Source organism: Hypanus sabinus, chromosome 13 (genome assembly GCF_030144855.1).
Source record: "Hypanus sabinus isolate sHypSab1 chromosome 13, sHypSab1.hap1, whole genome shotgun sequence".
Taxonomy (NCBI): Eukaryota; Metazoa; Chordata; class Chondrichthyes; order Myliobatiformes; family Dasyatidae; genus Hypanus; species Hypanus sabinus.
Window position 1 is genome coordinate 15,330,651 of NC_082718.1, and position 20,043 is coordinate 15,350,693.

The 20,043-nt window shown below is 39.5% G+C and overlaps 1 protein-coding gene across 4 annotated transcripts in view; it reads left to right on the top strand.

The window, feature by feature from the left end:
• Positions 1-20,043, top strand: part of sbf1 (SET binding factor 1) — a 189,171-nt gene that overhangs the window by 57,130 nt on the left and 111,998 nt on the right. For all 4 annotated transcript variants that reach the window (XM_059987144.1, XM_059987145.1, XM_059987147.1 and 1 more), the window contains exon 2: positions 15,659-15,744. In XM_059987144.1, the coding sequence (XP_059843127.1) occupies positions 15,659-15,744 (86 nt within the window). The remainder of the gene's footprint in view (positions 1-15,658; positions 15,745-20,043) is intronic.

A 20,043-nucleotide genomic window follows, 5' to 3' on the forward strand; every position in this document is an offset into this window, starting at 1 on the left:
AACTCTATATACTTTTTGCATCACGTGGCTTACTTGGCTACTTAGACTTGAATCATCAGCAAATTTGGATATGTTTTACTGTAATTTCATGGAAATTATTAATGTAAGTTTTGAAAGCTGAGGGCCAAATACTGATCCAACACCTCCCCATAGGCATCAGCCTACTCATCTGAAAGTGACATTATTTTTCATTTTGTCTTGACTTTTATTTGTGCTAACATGGTACCCTCAACCCACTGGGCCCATCTGTTTTTTTTTGGTAACTATCTTTTTTTATGTGACATTCTCAAAATCTTGATATACCATATTCATTGGTTCTATGTTTTACAGCATGCTTGTTAAATTCGCAATAAACTCTACTGGATATATCAGATATTGCATTTTCTCTGCAAATCTTGATTCTTCTGCCCAATCGTATTATGAATTTTTAATGACCCTGTTAACATGTCCAGTTTGTTCTTATTGCAGTTACTGCAGTCTCGTATGTTTGCTCTTGCTTTCTTATTGAATAGCATGTTAAATTGGCTATCTTCCAATCTGGGACTTTTCCCAGAACTGAGGGAATTTTTGTAATAATAAAGTATCTACTGTCTTCGCAGCTGTTTCTGAAAAACAATGTTCAAGCAGTCAGCTTAAAGATGGAGCTTAAACTGGACCCAGTGTGTCTTTTTACTTAGGCCTACCCAGCAGTTGTATTATTAATGCGCATCAGAAAAAACTTTTTAACCTCCTGACTTTTTGTGCGAGGAAGAACATTTTACTTTGTTGGATATCCAATAAGGCCCCTGGACTTTCTGGTTGGCGTAAATTAATCATGGAATACATTCCTTTGGACTTTTTAACATGTATGGTACACTCAAAAACAAATAGTTTTCATAAAACATGACAACCTTTTCTACAATATGTAGGTGTAAACCTTTCTGCTATGCTAATAAGGGCTTTTGTATAGGATGTGGTGATGATGTCTATACTTTGATGGAATTGTTCTGATAGCTGATATCTGTGAGGGGAGGAATTGTAAATGTACTTGAAAATCGAAAGTTTTGTTATGCTGAGCAAAAAAAAAATTAATAATAAAAAAGACATTTTGTTTATTAACTTTTTCCTGTACCTTCTGATCCATGATATTAGAAAGTTAAGTTCCCGAGACCTGAGTCAGTCTCCAGACACTGTATCTCATTTTGTACACTACATTAGTCATCTAAGTTTTGACAGGTAGTCTCAGTTATTTTTATATTCCATAAGTTATTCCTGAGTTATTTTGCTTCTTTCCTTTTTTGCATAATTGGGGAAACTCCTGCTGTGGTAGTACTTTGTGCTGATTTATTTTTGTGTTCTCTTTTTCTTTTCTTTTGGATGCTGCCTCCTAAAATTGTCTCAATGTTCAAGTTTACTGCTCTTAAAAATATTAGAAGCATTTCATATGTTACTATTCTTAATGGTTGGCCATGGATAGATTACTTTCTAACTGATATATGTCCACCCTCTCTCAATTCAAAGTAAAATTGTATATATTACATTTTTTTGCTAAAGATAATTTTTTATTTAAATAACTACACATAATAAAGTCTGAAGATTTAAGAGGGAATATATCTTCAAGCTTTACAAAACTTATTCAATATAGGTTAATCATACAGTATATATAGTGATTGCTGTTGATTTTGCTTATTAGTACTGATTCCCCAACTACAATATTACAAAACAACCTTGCAGTATTAAAATGTTCTGCAATTTTTAAACTACCCCTCTACAGACTGGACTACTTGATGTTAATTTTATACTTTTCTTGAGGTTTAGTTTAAAACATCTTATTCTTGCAATCAGTCTGCACTCTGCTGTTATCTTGGTTTATAATATCCTTCTAAAATAGAATGTATTTAACTGTGTAATTTTTGAACTTCACTTTGTGGAAAGTGTGTTTTTATATATGTTTTCTGATGACATCTGAATATTGTGGGCTTGGATATTTTAAAACAGCGTATGTTTCATCAATAGTTTGACCAAATGTTACAACATTATGCTATTATCCAGAGCTTCTGGGAAATGTGTAAAACTTGTTTACAGTGGATTGAATTACTCCAAACTCACACAAGTCCGATTTAACAGGCAGCAAAAGACCAATGTTCCTCATTCTGTTATGATGTACCTTGTCTTGGGGTTGATAAGTAACTGTTACCTTAAGTGTTAAAGGAAATTCTGATATTCTTTTTCTTTCCCACTCTGACATGGAGGTCAGTTGCTATTGATCAAGTATAACAAAGCCTCTGATGTCTGACTATGTCACCCTTCCCTGTCTGCAGGAACCTGCGTCTGAAATCTTAACCATTTGTGGGGTTTTGCCTTAAAGGTATTGGGTGTCCCCTTTGATCTTGCACTATAAACAGGCTGGTTTCTCACCCCCATCACTTTCTCTTAGCCTGAACAAATATTTCATTTCTCTTTGTCTGATGTGTGAAACAATAGCACAAAATGTCAAAAGAGCTCAACAGAATCATACAGTATCCATGGGGAATGTAATTGAGTTACTATTTCTGATCAAGAATTCTCCATCAGAACTGGAAGAGTGAGAAAACAAGCATGTTTTAACTTGAAGCAAGAACTGAGGATGCCATGATAAGGTGCAGATTAATATCACCAAGTAATAATTACTTTTAAAAAGTGTGAGGTAGAGGCATTAGGCAAAAGTAAAGAAACAAATTTAAACAGAACAATATATCCACATTTAAAGAGAGAATTTTAAAAACATTGATAGTTACTTGAAGTCAAATCCTGAGGACTGAAATCTGTCCAGATGGATGACAGGATGCTGTTCTTCAAGCTTACACTTGGCATTAATGAAAAAGATCCAAGACAATGATTAGGATGGGAAGAGAGTGGAGAATTAAAGTAACAGATGACTGGAAACTCGGGTTTCCCATTGAGTTTGACAAAAAAAAAACATGTAAGGTGATCTGTTGAGGTGTAGGAATGAAGCATAAACTGTTTCACATGTCCATGAAAGGGTTAGACATTGCTTGGGCCTATGAATGTTTGCAGGAGAAATTGAATAACTTTTCATTTAGTTCCATTCAGTGTAAAAATGTGTGCATCCATGTGATCAAGAGTGGTGATGTGGGGGGAGCTGGCAGAGTCTGTTCAAGCAAAAAGAACCTCAGAACCTATTGGTGAGTGATGAAAGTAAGGGGAGATTGGACATCCATGAGGAACAAAAGACATTTGGGTAAAGGAAAGTGCCCTGCATAGATGTAAGTGAGTAAGGACTGGACAGGAGGAACAGGATTAGAATAATTGTAAGTATAACTGAATTATTTGTGGTAAAAGCAAGCCACAGCAATGGGTATTCCATAGCAGTCCTGCTTTGATTCTTGGGGAGGAGATGAGAAGAGGCTATATTGAGCTGGGGAAACCAAAGGACTGTAAACTCTTCAAATCTCTTACTATCTTTCCTTTCTGTTAGTCCTAACAAAGAGTCTCGGCCCGAAACGTCAACAGTGCTTCTCCCTATATATGCTGCCTGGCCTGCTGCATTCCACCAGCATTTTGTGTGTGTTGACTGAAAACTGTGCAGGAAAGATGACCTGAAAAAATGACATCACTATCTGGTGATGAGCCTGTTCTTTGTATACAATTTTATAATGCTGCAGGTGTAAAGATGCATTTTTATTAGTTAGTGATGTGCAGTTATGTATATGAGATTGCAGTGGGTAATATGAAACCTAGGATTCCACCATCTACTCTGTCTTTAAATTCATTGTCCTTGTTGTTTCTGCCTTGTAATGGTTAGCTGTACTGTTGGAATATGCCAATGTAAATAACTGGTGCTTCACACACAATTTTTTTTTCAATTAGTGGTGGAATATCTAAAACCTTGTAACTAGGCCAGTCATTGTTTATTTGCATGCTTGAAGTGCCTTTCTAATGGTTCTCAATTTAGCAACTTTATATATTTTGCATTTGTGAAGCAAGCTCAACTGGTGACAATTCAGAAACTGCCAGAGAATGAGAGCAGAATCATACCCAATGTTTCCCTCATCCTGATGACCGCCTTCATGCATGGCTCTAACAAGTAGTGTGTGGACTCAACATACAGAGACAGAGTGTCACTACATGCTAAAGTTCTACCTATCTCTAGTGTTGCAGAAGATGGATCTGGCTCTGTTACTGTGCAACATCCCAGTCAGTTGGACATTGGTTCACTACCTGACCTTTGTGGAAGAGTACTTCCAATCAAACACCTTTGACCAAAATTCCAGCAGGCAGTGCTCAGCATAAAACATCCTGCAGGTACTGCAGGACAGGCTCACTTCGGATATGATTGGCTGGTTCCCTGAGCAGACTGTCTAAACCAGGGGTCAGCAACCTTTACCACTGAAAGAGCCACTTGGACCCGTTTCCCACAGAAAAGAAAACACTGGGAGCCGCAAAACCCGTTTGACATTTAAAATGAAATAACACTGCATACAACGTTTTTTTTGCCTTTATGCTATGTATAAACAAACTATAATGTGTTGCATTTATGAAATTGATGAACTCCTGCAGAGAAAACGAAATTACATTTCTGCATGCAACAAAAACATTTTGAACTCCGAAAAAAAGACGTTGGGTTGAAAGTTACTTTTAAGTAAAATACTCAATGTCTATTTGAGTCCTTCTTGTATTTATGAAAAACGCCGAACTTAAATTTTCCGCCAGCAGCAAACCAAAAATAACATCAGCTGTCAGCCTGAAAAATAAAAGGACTATTTCACTGAACAATGAAAAAATATGAATATACATAAAATAATAGGCAATTAAAATATTTATCATACTTGGTTAATGGGATTTCTGCTCCTGGACCTCAGCGCACAGCGTCTGCACATCAGGGCTGTATGACGTCACCTTCATCTTTACACAGGATCGCAAGCTGTCATCTGTGAGGCGTGCGCGATGTTTGTTTTTAATAAAGTTCATGTTGGAGAACACCTGCTCACATACATATGTGGATCCAAAGATCGACAGGACTCCAAGCGCATACTTTTTCATGTTTACATAAATGTCGGGCACAGCATTCCATGTTTCAAACACAAGTTGGTCCGGATTTGGAAGGTTTTCAATATCACTCCATTTGTGATTCTGAGCAAGAACGGCCTTCTGACGGGCAACATCTTCAAGGTCTGCTGTCAAGCGTCTAAACTTGGACACCCATATGTCTTTGTCGGCTATGTCGGCCAGTTCCATCTCAAGATCAGGTTGACTCACACCTGCCAATGCAGTCGTATTCAGTAGGGAAGGATCGATGCTTAAGGGAGTGACCGGGAAGGATAATGTGTTTTTTTCCTCTCTGAACTCACAGAAGCGTTTCCCAAACGATGTTTGCATTGCGATGATTGCAGAATGTAAATACTCCGAAATTATCATGTCGTGACCTTGTTTGAACTCTCTCAAATTGGGGAAGTGAGACAAAGTGCCTTTCTGTAAATCTCTGGCAAGCACTGTCAACTTGCGCTCGAATGCCAAGACATCCTCCAACATGTGCAGGGCTGTGCGTCCTTTCCCCTGAAGAGCTGTGTTCAGCGTGTTCAGGTGCGCTGTCATGTCTACCATGAAGTGTAGCTTTTCCAGCCACCCTGGCTGTTCCAGCTCAGGAAAGTTGAGCCCTTTGCTGCCCAGGAAAGTTTTCACTTCTTCCAGACACGCGACAAAGCGTTTCAGCACCTCCCCTTTGGACAGCCACCGGACTTTGTTGTGCAGCAGGAGATCAGAATATGCGCTTTCCATCTCGTCCAGTAACAAACGGAATTGACGGTGATTTAAACTTTTTGCCATTATTTTATTGACAATCTGAATGACAACATCCATTACTTCTGTGCATTCCGGAGGAAATGTTTGAGCGCACAGTGCCTCTTGGTGCAAGATGCAGTGAAAAGTCAGCAGCTTTCTGTCCAGCGACTTCTGCAGTAAAGCCACAAATCCCTTGTGTGTTCACGTCATATTCGGAGCCCCATCAGTAGCTACTGACACCAGATGGGTGGTCTTTATTCCTTTGGCTCTTAAACAATTCAAGACAGCCTCACAGATGTCCTCCCCCCGTGTTTGGTCTTTTAGAGGTATCAACTCAATCAGTTCTTCCTGTGGCCCGGCAGAGTTTACATACCGGCAGAACAACGCTATTTGTTCAATATCGCCTTTGTCTTTAGACTCGTCACAGGCAATCGAGTAGGCCACAGCTGAATTGATGTCTTTAATTTGCTGTCTTGTGATGTCTTCTGCCATTTTTATGGTTCTGTCTTTGACAGTCTTTGCAGAGAGGGGCATATCCCTGATTTTCTGCACAATTTCACTCTTGTTTTTAAAGTCCGTGAATAGATGTTCTGAAATCTTAATGAAAGATTCTTTTATATATTCACCATCTGTAAACTGCTTCCCGTGCCTGACTATTTCCTGAGCGGCAATATAACTGGCGTATGTCGTTGATTTTCCTGACTTCATCCATTTCTGGAAATGATTTTTGCTCAGATCAACCTTCCGCATCAGTTCCGAAACGGCTTTTTTTCTCTCATCTCCATCCGGATATTTTTGAGCAAAGGCTGCGTGTTTACTCTGGAAATGCCTTGCGACATTTGACTTTTTGTTGTTTGCTAGTTTCTCATTGCATATTAAGCATACCGGTAAACCAGTCTCGTCAACAGTGAAAGCAAATGAATCTGTCCACGTATCATTAAACGTTCTGTTTTCTTCAGTCACTTTTCTTTTTTTAGAATTCTCCATAGTTGGCTTACCTTGGATCGAAAAATTAAAGAAATCGCGCACTGGCGGGTGTCAGGTATTGGCAGTGGTGACGTATATTAATAGCGATAAAAACACGTTGCAGCGGTGTGTTCAGGCAGTCAGTAAACTGCAGTCGAATAACTTTATTCGAACTAAACAGCCTTGCTTCTAAGCCTCCCTCAACCCAGCCCCCATGGACGCAGATGCTGCAAAAGACACGTACTCACAAACCCCCGTAGGCAATCTCCCTTAGCCGGAATGCTGGCTAATTGAGAGCCGTTTCGGATGTGTCAGAAAATGTGTCGCCACACTTACATTGTACAAGATCACCATAATCTTCAAATTTAGAATTACATTTCAAAAGCTAACAAACTAACATAAAATACATTTTAATTAAATACTGACCAATTATTTCCCAAAGCCACAGGGAGCCGCAGCACAGAGGTGAAAGAGCCACAAATGGCTCGGGAGCCGCAGGTTGCCGACCCCCGGTCTAAACCATCTGGCAGAATGCCTCATCGCCAGATCTCACCAATAAACACCAAGACCTCACTTGGCTGCCAGTGAGCCACAGTTAAATTCTTCTTTACAAGTAACATACCCCCAGCACAACATACCCTTGAAGAGACAGTCCCCCACCTTTTTTGAAGAATGTGGATTTATAAGCAAGTTGTAGTGACAGATGCAAGGTTCAGTATCCCACTTCATCCCCAACAGAGGACTTTCTGATTTCAGGAACACACACCAGTCAGATGTCAACTGCTGCTGGAATGTCACCTATTTGCCCTTTGGTCTGCCCAAAACTTCTTGGTCTTTCAGCAGAGTCCAGGCTGCAGGAGTATGTGCTGAGGGAAGCACTGAAACTTGGTGCAGCCAATACTAAGTCTTTGTGGGGAGGTACCACAGAATAGGCTCCTTCGGTACTGCACATAGAGGGGCAGAGTTTGAAACGGGAAGTTCCTCCAGCTGTGAAAAGGGCAGATCTGTCCAGAGGGCCACATAAGTGGCACAGGTCTATGTTTTTATTTTTTAAAAAAAGTTTACATTACTGAATGTAATGGCCTTTAATGTAAAAGTTTTGTTTTTGCATTTTTATAGAAATAAGAAAGTCTTTTTGGGGTCTTGTTTTGTAACTGTCTTGTGAAATTCATAGCTGATAGTTAAAACCATCAGGATTTAGTGAAGAAATTTTTGTAAAGAAATGCTTTATGTATTTTCCATTTCACATTGGCAGCATTGCTGGTTCTAAATTAAACTTTGGTCAATTTCTGCACATACCCATCAACAAGCTGCCTTCAACTTTTATTGTTTAGATGGGTGAGCCTTGTTAATGTAGGAATAGTTAACTACCTCTGCCTACAGATTTGACAAATTTCAGAGGAGTGAAATTAGAACATGACTCTATTTGGCTTAATGGGTCAAATAATGGGCTCCTGTGATTAAAAAAAAATTTCTAGGGTACTTGGTTATTGGATTGTTAATTATAACATGTACATGATGCAGCTGGAAGAAATATTAAAATTTAATATTTGAATGCTTGGCAATTTTTGAACTGTTGTAGCATGTTTTTGGCTCAAAGCTCAACATTTTATTGAGAAATATTGGAGCTGGCCATACCACAATAATATTTGTCATACTGCACAGAAATAGGCCCTGTATACTACCAATATGACAGTAACCTTTGCCCTTATTTATAATAGTCCCATTTACAGTACCTGTATTTAATCCAAAGCTGCTTTTGCCTTGGCAAAGTTAAGTGCCTTGACGAGATGCTGCTTAAGAGTTGTGAAGTCGTTGTTACCACCAGCACGTGACCAGCAGTTAGTGTGTGAAAAAATTCTCCCTCAAATCTTCTCCATACCTCCTATCTCTCTCCTTAAACTTCTTGTGCCTATAAAAAGTATTCACCACCCACCCCTGGAAGTTTTCATGTTTTATTACAGGTTTCCCCCCCGCAATCCGAAGGCAGAGCATTCCTATGAAATTCTTTGTAAGCCGAGATGCCGTAAAGCGAAGAAGCAATTTAAATGGGAACATTTTTTGAGTGTTCCCAGACCCAAAAAAAAACCTACCAAATCATACCAAATAACACATAAAACCTAAAATAACACTAACATATAGTAAAGCTGGAATAATATGAAATATACATCCTATATAAAGTAGAAATATTGTATGTATGGTGTAGTTTCGCTTATCAAAATAGTCACATACACGCAGCACAAACAACTGCCTGCACAAGGTTTCATGGTCATTGTAGTTTTTCTCAGGGAAAACACACATATGGTGGGTGTCTTTTTTTCATAAAAGTGAAAATCCTCTATGGTTAGCGAAAACAGGTACTAATGTAGGTCTTTCGTAACAGCGAGTTGTCGTAAAGTGAACGTTCGGAAAAAGGGGGACACCTGTATTTTACAAGATTGAATCACTGTGGATTTACTTTGCCTTTTTTGACACTGATCAACAGGAAAAGACTTCATCAAAGTGAAAACAGATCTCTACAAAGTGATGTAAATTAATTACAAATATAAAGCACAAAATAATTGATAGCATAATTACTCACCCCCTTCAAGTCATTAGTAGATGCACCTTTGGCAACAATTGCAACATTGATTCTGTGTGGACAGGTCTCTGTATCAGCTTTGCACATCTGGACACTGCAATTTTCCTCCATTCTTCTTTACAAAATTGTTCAAGCTCTGTCAAATTGCAGGGGGATTATGAGCGAACAGCCCCTTGCAAGTCTAGCCACAAATTCTCAATTGGATTGAGGTTTGTACTCTGACTTGGCCACTTCGGAACATTAACTTTTTTGTTTTTAAGCTATTCCTGAGTAGCTTTGACATTATGCTTGTCATTGTCTTGCTGCAAAACATGTCTTCTCCCAAGTCACAGTTCTTTTGCAGACTGCATCAGACTTTCCTCCAGCTTTTCCCTGTATTTTGTTGCATTCATTTTACCCTCTACCTTCACAAGTCTTCTGGGGCCTGCTGTAGTAAAGCATCCCCACAGCATGATGCAGCCACGTTCTTTATTGGTGCTTCATTATAGGGCTGGTGTGTTTCTGATAATGTATGGTGTTTGGCTACATCAAAAATAGAGTTTAGTTTGATGACCAAAAAGCTTAATTTTGGTTTCATCAGACCATAGAGCCTTCTTCCAGCTGACTTCAGAGACTCTCGCGTGCCTTCTGGCAAACTCCAGACAGGATTTCATGTGAGTTTTTTTTTTCAACAGTGGCTTTCTCTTTGCCACTCTCTTATAAAGCTGCAACTGGTGAAGCAACTGGGTAACAGTTATTTTATGTGCAGTCTCTCCCATTTCAGGCACTGAAACTTGTAACTTCTCCTGAGTTGTCATAAGTTCCCTTCTTGCATGGTCACTCAGTTTATGAAGATGGCCTACTCTAGGCAAGTTTACAACTGTGTCATATTCTTTCCATTTCACGTTGATTGACTTGACTGTACTCCAAGGGATATTCAGTGACTTGGAAGTTTTCTTTTATCCATCTCCTGACTTGTACTTTTCAATAACCTTTTTGCAGTTGCTTGGAGTGTTCTTTTGTCTTCACAGTGTAGTTTTTGCCAGGATACTGACTTACCAGCAGCTGGACCTTCCAGATACAAGTTTAATTTTATTCCAATCAATTGAAACACCTTGACTGCACACAATGATCTGCATTTAACTAATTGTGTGACTTCTAAAACCAATTGGCTGCACCAGTGATGATTTGGTGTGTTATGTTAAAGGGGAGACATTGTATGTTCTCTTAGATTAGGGGTTCACAACCTGGTGTCCACAGACCCCTTTCTTAATGGTATTGATCCATGGCATTGAAAAGGTTGGGAACTCCTGTTTTAAACAATCCACCTGCAAAGGGCCTTGGCCCACAATGTGGATAGTACTTTTTTCTGTAGAAGCTGCCTGGCCTGCTGAGTTCCTCCAGCATTTTGTGTGTTGCATGGGGGGAAAGATTCTTAGTTTTTTTTTTAATCCTATATATCCCCTTCATAATTGTAGATACCTCAATCAGATGACTCCTCCACCAAATGCACTTCAAAACACTAACAAGTTTCTAGCCTAACAAATATCTCCGTATAACTGAAATACTCCAGTCCAGGTTGATCTCCAGTGAAGTTAAATACTTTCAATGGTGTTTACTTACTTATTGAGATACATTGCAGAACAGACCCTTCTGGCCCTTTGAACCATCCTGCTCTGCAATCCCTCAATTTTAATCCTACCCTAATCACAGGACAATTTACAATTACTAGTTAACTTAGTAGCCGGTATGTATTTGGACTGTGGGAGGAAACCAGAGCATCAGGAGGAAACCTACAAGGTCAATGGGAGAACGTACAAACTCCTTATAGGCAGTGGTGGGAAATAAACCTCAGTTGCTGGTGCTGTAAAGTATTGTGGTAACCACTAACCGACCAAGCCACAGACTGCACACAATACTTAAGGTGTGGACTAACCAATGTTCTATATAAGATGTTCCCGCTCTTACAATCTTTGCCACAAATAATGACGGCAAACCACTCTTTATCCTGCCTTTTGAATGTCAATGAACATGGTACTTGGGGTCCAAGACCTTAGTTCCCTAAAAGTAGCAACAAACAGTTCGGTGAAGTGGATATATGGCATATTGGGTGTATTGCCTTCATAAACTGGGGCATAGAATATGAGAGCTGGAACACTATGTTGCATCTTTAGACCACACAGAGTATCAGATGCAACTCTTCTTGTCACAATATGTATGGGAAGGATGAGAGAAGGCAGAGGAGAGTCACTAGAATATTGACTGGATTGCAGGACTTCAGTTTGGGGAAAAGGCTGTGTTGTTTTCTCTGAAGTGAAGGAGGTTCCAATGGTGACCGAATAAAGGTAAATTAAATTATGTGGCAGAGATAGGATAGATATATTTCTGTTTTCCCCATGAAAAGAATGGGGTTGAAGTGAGAGGAATGAGTTTCGGAGTTGATGTGTGGAACTGGCTAGGTCACAGGTTTACAATGTTTCACTCTATACACAGTGGTGATTCTGAGCTCCCTGTGGTGTAACACCTTAAGATATAGGAGCAGAATTAGGCCATTTGGCCCATCAAGTCTGCTCTGCTGTTTCATCATGGCTGATCTAATCTTCCTCTCAGCCCTAAATTCCTGTTTCTCCCTGTATTCCTTCATGTCCTGTTCAATTTAGAATTTACCAACCTCTGCCTTACATATACACAAAGACTTGGCCTCCAACTGCCTGTGGCAAAGAATTCCACAGATTCACCTCTCTCTGGCTAACAAAATTCCTCCTTGTCTCTGATCTGAAAGGAAACCCTTCTCTTCTGAGGCTTCCTACTATAGGAAACTTTCCCTCCACATCCACTCTATCAAGGCCTTTCAACATTTGATAGGTTTCAATTAGGTCAACCCCCCCCCCCCCCACCAATTCTTCTGAATTCTACTGAATACAGGCCCAGAGCCATCAAATGCTCTTCGTGCGACAAGCCATTCAATCCAGAAATCAGTTTTGTGAACCTCCTTTGAACCCTCTCCAGTTTCAGCACATCCTTTCAGAATCAGGTTTATTGTCACTGGTATGTGTCGTAAAATTTGTTAACTTAGCAGCAGCAGTTCAATGCAATACATAATATAGAAGAAAATCAATCGATCAATTACAGTATATGTATATTGAATAAATGAAATTCTAAGATAAAGAGTCCAAAACAGCTTACAATACTCCATGAGGGCCCCCCCCCCATACTTTATAAAGTCTCAGCATTTTATCCTTCGTTTTGTATTCTAGTCTTCTTGAAATGAATGCTAACACTGTGTTTGCCTTCCTCATTGCAGACTCAACCTGCAAATTAACCTTTAGGAAATCCTGCACAAGGATGCTAGAGTCCCTCTGCGCCTCAGATTTCTGTATTTTCTCTCCATTTAGAAAATAGTTAATCCTTCCATTTCTTCTACCAAAGTGCATGACCATACGCTTTCTGACACTGTATTGCATCTGCCGCTACTTTGCCTAGTCTCCTAATTTGTCCTTCTGTACCCTCTCGACTTCCCCAAAGCTACCGGCTCCTCCACCTATCTTCATATCATCCACAAACTTTACAACAAAGCCATCAATTCCATCATCCAAATCAACGCATGACTGGAGAACAGAATGAAGGGAGGTCATATAGAAGGATATAAAAATGATGAGGTGTATAGATTGGGTAAATGCATGCAGATTTCCCCCCCCTCAGGTTGTGTGAGACTAGAACTACAAGTCATAGGTTTAAGGTCAAATATTTAAGGGGATTGTGAGGGGGAGCTTCTTCACTCAGAGGGTGGTTTGAGTGTGGAGTGAGATGCCAGTAGGAGTGGTAGATATGGGTTCAATTGGAATATTTAAGAGAAGTTTTGATAGTTTAATGATGGGAGGGGTTTGGCCCCGTTCAGGTACAAGCAGATGGAACTAGGCAGAAGATCAGTCTATTAAGGACTAAATGGGCTGATGGACCTGTTTCTGTGCTGTTGTACTCAATAACCGACTCTATAAATTGCCTGTGAACATGACTGAATCAGGAAATGAGACAGACACATAAATAGGCAAGATATAGAATGACAGATCTAATACAAGTAAGCGGGATCTATGTAGAAGGATAAAAGGATTGGTACAGATGTTGTAGGCTAATAGACCCACTCCTTTGCTGTGCATTTTTTTGACTTGTGGCAACCCTATCTACCTGTGCTGCCATGTTAACAGATTGATTGATGTACTGGACAGTGTTTCACTTCCTCAGTATTCCACAGAGCATCTTCTGTGTATGTTCCACCCTAATTTAGCTTTACCATCCTTCTGGCAGGATTAAAATTTATACAATTTGATTTGCCCATCTTCTTGGTACGGCTTTCCAAAAAACTGAAAATAATGATCACTGAAATCATTATTGAATGATTTCCCTGAAATCCCAGAACCCTAATTTCATTCTAGTTAATTTACTCTAAGCCTTGTTGAACTATAGAAATCTTAGATCAGTATGACTCCCAAAATTAGGGAAAATACCAGTTGAGAGCCAAGATGAACTTGTAATGGTTTAATATTACTTTCTTTTGTATTTGCCTACCTCTCCCAGAGTGGTCTTTGTCAAATTTTTCCCCTGAAATACAGGGCCAATCTGTTGCTCTTGCCATTGGAGGTGTTATTGGCAGGATCATGGTGTTAAGGAATTCAAGGCCTTTTACTTGAATTTAATTCATATCTGGAGTTCGATTTCTCCAAGGTAAATTACTTTCCTTAGTGCTCTTCTGAATATGTTCTAACAGGTTAATCTTTAGGCATGTGCCTTCACCTATACAACGCCACCAGTTTCTATTAAGATAATAGATTGCTGTTCATAGTTACAAACCTGAAAGAATTATTGAAGCTCTGTATAAGTAATATTGACCAGACCATTAGACAAGTTGATTATAATTTTGTGAAGTTTATTTGAGCTCTTTGAATGTGGTATGGTTTTACTAAATGTGTGTCTGAAAGCTAATTAACCCAGTATGTGCAACCTTAAACTTTGTCACTCAATGGAATGTTCCTGGTACTGCACCCTATATACCTAGAATGATCTGCACAGAGCATTAGGGTTAAGACTTCATAGCTGTTTGTTTAATTCCATATTGATAAGAGTCATGAAAAGCCTTTTGTAAGCTTTTTTCTGAAGATGTGAATATGCCAAGGTTCAAGGTTGGGCTATTTAATCGTCTATTTAGCTTTTTTTTTTGTTTTATATAAAATGATTAATCTGGAACAGGTTGTCCAGATAAATGATAAAGTAAATCATATTGGATAAAGTGAAAAGTTGCTGTGTGAGGCTTGTGCTTTGAGCAGTTGGCAAGTCAAACCACTGAAGTACAGTACAGTTGTTCCCAGAATTGTGTGTTCTCGTGTTCCATGTATGTGATCTACCACTTTCCTTATAATAGTTATACAGCATGGAAATGGATCCTTTGGCCCAACTTGTACTAGTCTCATTTGCCTGCATTTGATCCATGTCATTCTAAACCCTTTATACCCATGTAGATGCCCAAATGTCTTTTAAACATTGCAATTGCACCTGCCTCTACCATTTCCTTCAGTAGCTCATTCCACGTGCCTACTACTATTTTTGTCAAAGCTACAGCTTGCTGTCTTTTGGAAAAAAAAGAAAATTCATTTGAAGAATGTTGAAGATAAATAGTAATTATAAGTTGCTTTGTTCATCGTTGAAGATGTATGGGTGTTGGAAAGGCTAGTATTTTTTTTGTTAATATGACGTTAAATGTCATGTTTGCTTATGGTGTGATTTTCTTTTGCTTGGTGCATTTATCTTGGACTAAAGTGAGTAGTTGGATCTTTGGATGATTTGTATGCATTACATTCATTGGTTGTTCAACTGATTTGATGCCGTGTCTGTCTAATTAGTATGTAATGTCTGTGAATTGTGATTGTAGAGCTAAGTGAGCTGACTGCTGAAGAGCACTCTCCATTCTTTTTGTAATTTAACTCAAATGTATGGAAATGTTGTATGTCAATGAAAATAGACCTCACTATGTCAGAAGTATTGGGCGAGTTCCCATTGATTTGCTTCATAAAATATTGAAGGTAATGAAAGAGCCAACATGTAGGATAGGATTTCATAACCTTGTTTTTGACAATTTCCCTGTGACAGTTGTAACTGTCCATGATGCTATTAGTAGAACTGGCAACCACACTTCTTCTGAAAACAATGTCTTGTCTTTACACCCAAGACGTTCTTCATTGCACTATGAAGTACTACACTTGCTAATTGGGATACACTCAGATCAGACCAATGGACTGTTACAGTATAAGCTGTTTAATTTTAATCTAGTTTACTGTATTGTGATCTGAGTCATTAATACAGATTTTTGTTCCTTTACAGGGAGTGGTGATGGCCAGGGACGGATTCTCCAGCGCTTTCCTGAAAAGGAATGGGAAGACAATCCCTTTCCAGAGGGCATTCAATTGGTTAGTCCCTGCTATAAATATTGTTAGTCTTTACCTTTTGAAAGTAGGTATTTAATCCTTTAGTTTGTCTCTCTCTGCTCATCACACCCTCACATGCATTCGTGTGCATAATCATACTATCTCTCTGCAGGTTTAGACACTATTACATTAGGCATACTCAATGGGGACTAAAGTGTCACAGTGTAGTTTTAGGGAGGGCAGGCCCTCTACTTGGCAAGATTGCTCTTGTGGATGGGTGCATTTAGTGGCTTTTGGGCTCAGGACTAACATAGTTGGCAGCTAGAGAGAGAGAGAAAGACAGGTGCCAGGAGCAAGAAGATGCTAGTCAAGAGGAGCGTATTGGGAATGAACTTTAAATGTCAGGTTTGGCTAGGCTTTGTAAGGATACTGGGCATTATGAGTGTGTTCTGCAGGAAGGAGGACAAATTAATTGGGAACAGCTGTTTTTGGGCATATCCAAATCTGACATGTGGTGGGTGTATAAAGACCAACTACACAGAGTACAGGACAGATATGTTCCAGTTAGTAAGAAGGACAAGGATGTTAAATTATGCCAAGAAAAATGGTGAATTCCATCAAGAAGAAAAAAGAAAGCTTATGTAAAGTTTCAGAAACTAAAATCAGAAATGATGCCCATGAGGATTATAAAGAAGCTAGGGAATAACTCAGGAAGGGAATGTGGAGAGCCAGGAGGAGCCATGAAAAGCCCTTGGTAAATAAGGATAGAGAGAATCCTAAGGCATTCTCTCCTTAAATATATTTAGGGAGTGGGTAAGACTATTCAAGTATAAAGGGAGGGAACATGTGCATGGAAGCAGAGTGTATGGGTAGGTCCTAAATGAGTACTTTACACCAGTATTTACCAAGGAAAAGGACAGGGAGATCAGTGCAGAACGTGCTAATTTGATAGCATATTTTGAGATTTTTAAAAGATGATGGTAGTGTGAGGTTCTTAAAGAACATTAAGTTGATGTGTCTCCATAGCCTGATAGGTTATTGACCCCTAATAACCCCTAGGTTATTGAGAGAGGCAAGAGGTGAGAATGGGGATCCCCTCTAGTCCCAGGTGAGATATGAGGGGACTGGTGTCATATCCTTATTTCCCTCTTGAGAAATGAAAACCAGTGAGTCTCGCTTCATTGTTGGGGAAGTTACTGGAGAAATGCTTAGAGATGGGATTTATGAGCAATTAGAAATACTTGGCCTATTGCAGGAAAGTTCTACTTGGCCTAATGAGACTCTGGGCAAATTGTGTCTTACTAACTTTATTGAGTTTTTCAAGGAAGTGAAGAAGGTGATTGATGAAGATAGAGCTGTGGATGTTTCTATATTGATTTTAAGACAATAAGACCATAAGATTTAGGAGCAGAATTAGGCCATTTGGCCCAGTGAGTCTGTTCCGCCATTTCATCATGGTTAATCCATTTTCTTCATAGCCCCAATCTCCTGCCTCCTTCCCCTATTCCTTGATGTCCTGATCCGTCGAGAAATTGTCAACCTCTGCCTGAAGTATACATAAAGTGAGCTGCCACAGCTGTTCATGGCAATGAATTCCACAGATTCACCACTCTCTGGCTAAAGAAATTCCTCTTCATCACCCTTCTAAATGGTTGCCCCTCTATTCTGTTGCCGTGTTCTCTGGTCTTGCACTCTTCCACCACTGGAAACATCCACTCTATCAAGGCCTTTCACCATTTGATACGTTTCAATTAAGTCACCCTTTTCATTTCTTCTACCATTGTGTATAACCATACATTTCCTGACACTGTATTCCATTTCTCACTATCTTTGCCCATTCTAATCTGTCCTTCTGTAGCCTATCTACTTCCTTAAAACTACCTGCTTCTCCATCTGTCTTTATATTGTCTATAAACTTTGCAACAAAGCCATCAATTCCACCATCCAAATCTGACATATAACGTAAGAAGAATCGATCCCAACACAGACCACTGTGGTTCGCCACTAGTCACTGGTAGCCAACCAGAAAAGGGTCCCTTTATTTCCACTCTTTGTCTCCTGCCGATCAGCCACCGCTTTATCCATACTAGAATCTTTCCTGTCATACCATGGGTTTGTAGCTTGTTAAGCAGCCTCATGTATGGTACCTTGTCAAAGGCCTTCTGAAAATCCAAGTGCACAACATCAACTGATTCTCCTTTGTCTACCCTGCTTGTTATTTTTCAAAGAATCTCAACAAGTTAGTCAGGAAAGATTTTCCCTTGAGAAAACCATGCTGACTATAGCTTATTCTATCATATGACTCCAAGTACCCCAAAACTGTGCCCTTAATAATCGATCCCAATATCTCCCCAACCACCGAGGTCAGACTAACTGGCCTATAATTTCCATTCTTCTGCCTCCCTCCCTTCTTGAAGCATGGAGTGACATTTGCAATTTTCCAGTCTTCAGAAACCTTTCCACAGTCTAGTGATTCTTGAAAGATCATTACTAATGCCTCCACAATCTCTTCAGCCACTTCTTTCAGAACCCTGGGTGTACACCATCTGGTCCAGGTGACTTATCTACTTTCATACCTTTCAATTTGCCAAGAACCTTCTCTTAAAAATGGTAAATTCACACTCTTCATGCCGCCTAACACCTAGAACTTCCACCATATTATACTAGTCTTCCACAGTGAAGACTGATATAAAATACTTATTCGGTTTGTCTGCCATTTCTTTGTTCCCCCCATTGCTACCTATCTAACATCGTTTTCCAGAGGTCCAATATTCACTCTCACATCTCTTTTACACTTTATGTATGTGAAGGAACTTCTGGTATCCTTTCTAATATTATTGGCTAGCTTACTTTGGTATTCCATCTTGACCTTCTTAATGACTTTTTTTAGTTGCCTTCTGTTGGTTTTTAAAAGCTTCTCAATCCTCTAACTTCCCATTAGTTTTGACTTCTCTTGTTAGCCACAGTAGTGTCATCCTGCCTTTAAAATACAACTTCTTCTTTGAGGTGTGTATATATCCTGTGTCTTCTGAATTGCTTCCAGAAATTCCAGCCATTGCTGCTTTGCCATCATCCCTGCCAGTATTCTTTTCCAGTCATTTCTGGCCAACTCCTTTCTCATGCCTCTGAGATTCCCTTTACTCAATATTGATGCATATGACTTCAGCTTCTCTTTCTCAACTTTCACAATCGATCACTTTGTGATGACTTTCCCCAAGGGTCATTTTACCTTAAGCTCTCTAATCTATTCCAATTCATTGCACGGAACCCAATCCTGAACATCTATGGTTAACACCAGAGGTCACAGTTTTAAGCTGCTTGGATGTAGGCATAGAGGAGATGTCAGGAGTAAGTTTTTTTACACAGAAAGTGGTGAATGTGTGGAATTGCCTGCCAGCAACAGTGGTGGAGGTGGATACGATAGGGTCTTTTAAGAGACTCCTGGATAGGTACATGGAGCTTAGAAAAATAGAGGGCTATGTGTAACCCTAGGTAATTTCTAAGTAAGTAAATGTTTGGCACAGCATTGTGGGCTGAAGGGCCTGTATTGTGCTGTAGGTTTTCTATGTTTTTATCTGATCCCCTAGTGGGCACAGCCATGAGCTGCCCTAAAAAGCCATCTCAGAGGTATTCTAGAAATTCCCCCTCTTGGAATCCAGCACCAACCTGATTTTCCCTATCTACCTGCATATTGAAATCCCCCATGACTGCTGCAACTTTTTGCCTTTTGGCAAGCATTTTCTATGTCCATTTGTAACTTGTAGACCACATCCTTGTTACACTTGGGGAGTCTGTATATAACTACCATCAGGGTCTTTTTACCTTTGCTGTTCTTTGGCTCTATCCATAATGATTCAACACTTCCCTGTGTCATCTTTTCCTAATGATTTGATTTAAGTTTTTACCAACAGAGCAACTCCACCCTCTCTGCCTTCCTGCCTGTCCTTTTGATAAATGTGTATCCTTGGACATTAAGCTCCTAGCTATAATCTTCTTTCAGGCATGATTCAGTGATGCATACAGCATCATACATGCTAATCTGTAACTGTTCTACAAGCTCATCTACCTTTTTCCATATACTGCGTGCATTCAAATATAACAGCTTTGGTCCTATATTCAACTTTTTCGATTTTGTCTGTCTTTTACATTGCAACTTATCCTGTTCACTGCAATTTTGCCCTATCATCAGCCTCTCCTTGCTAGGAGTCTCAGTACACGTTGCTGCTGTTTGTAAACCAACTACCTCATCTTCAGCACTATCACTTCGGTGCCCAAGTCCATGCCAAATTAGTTTCAACCCACTCAAACAGCTCTTGACAACCTGCCTGCAAGCTTAATGGA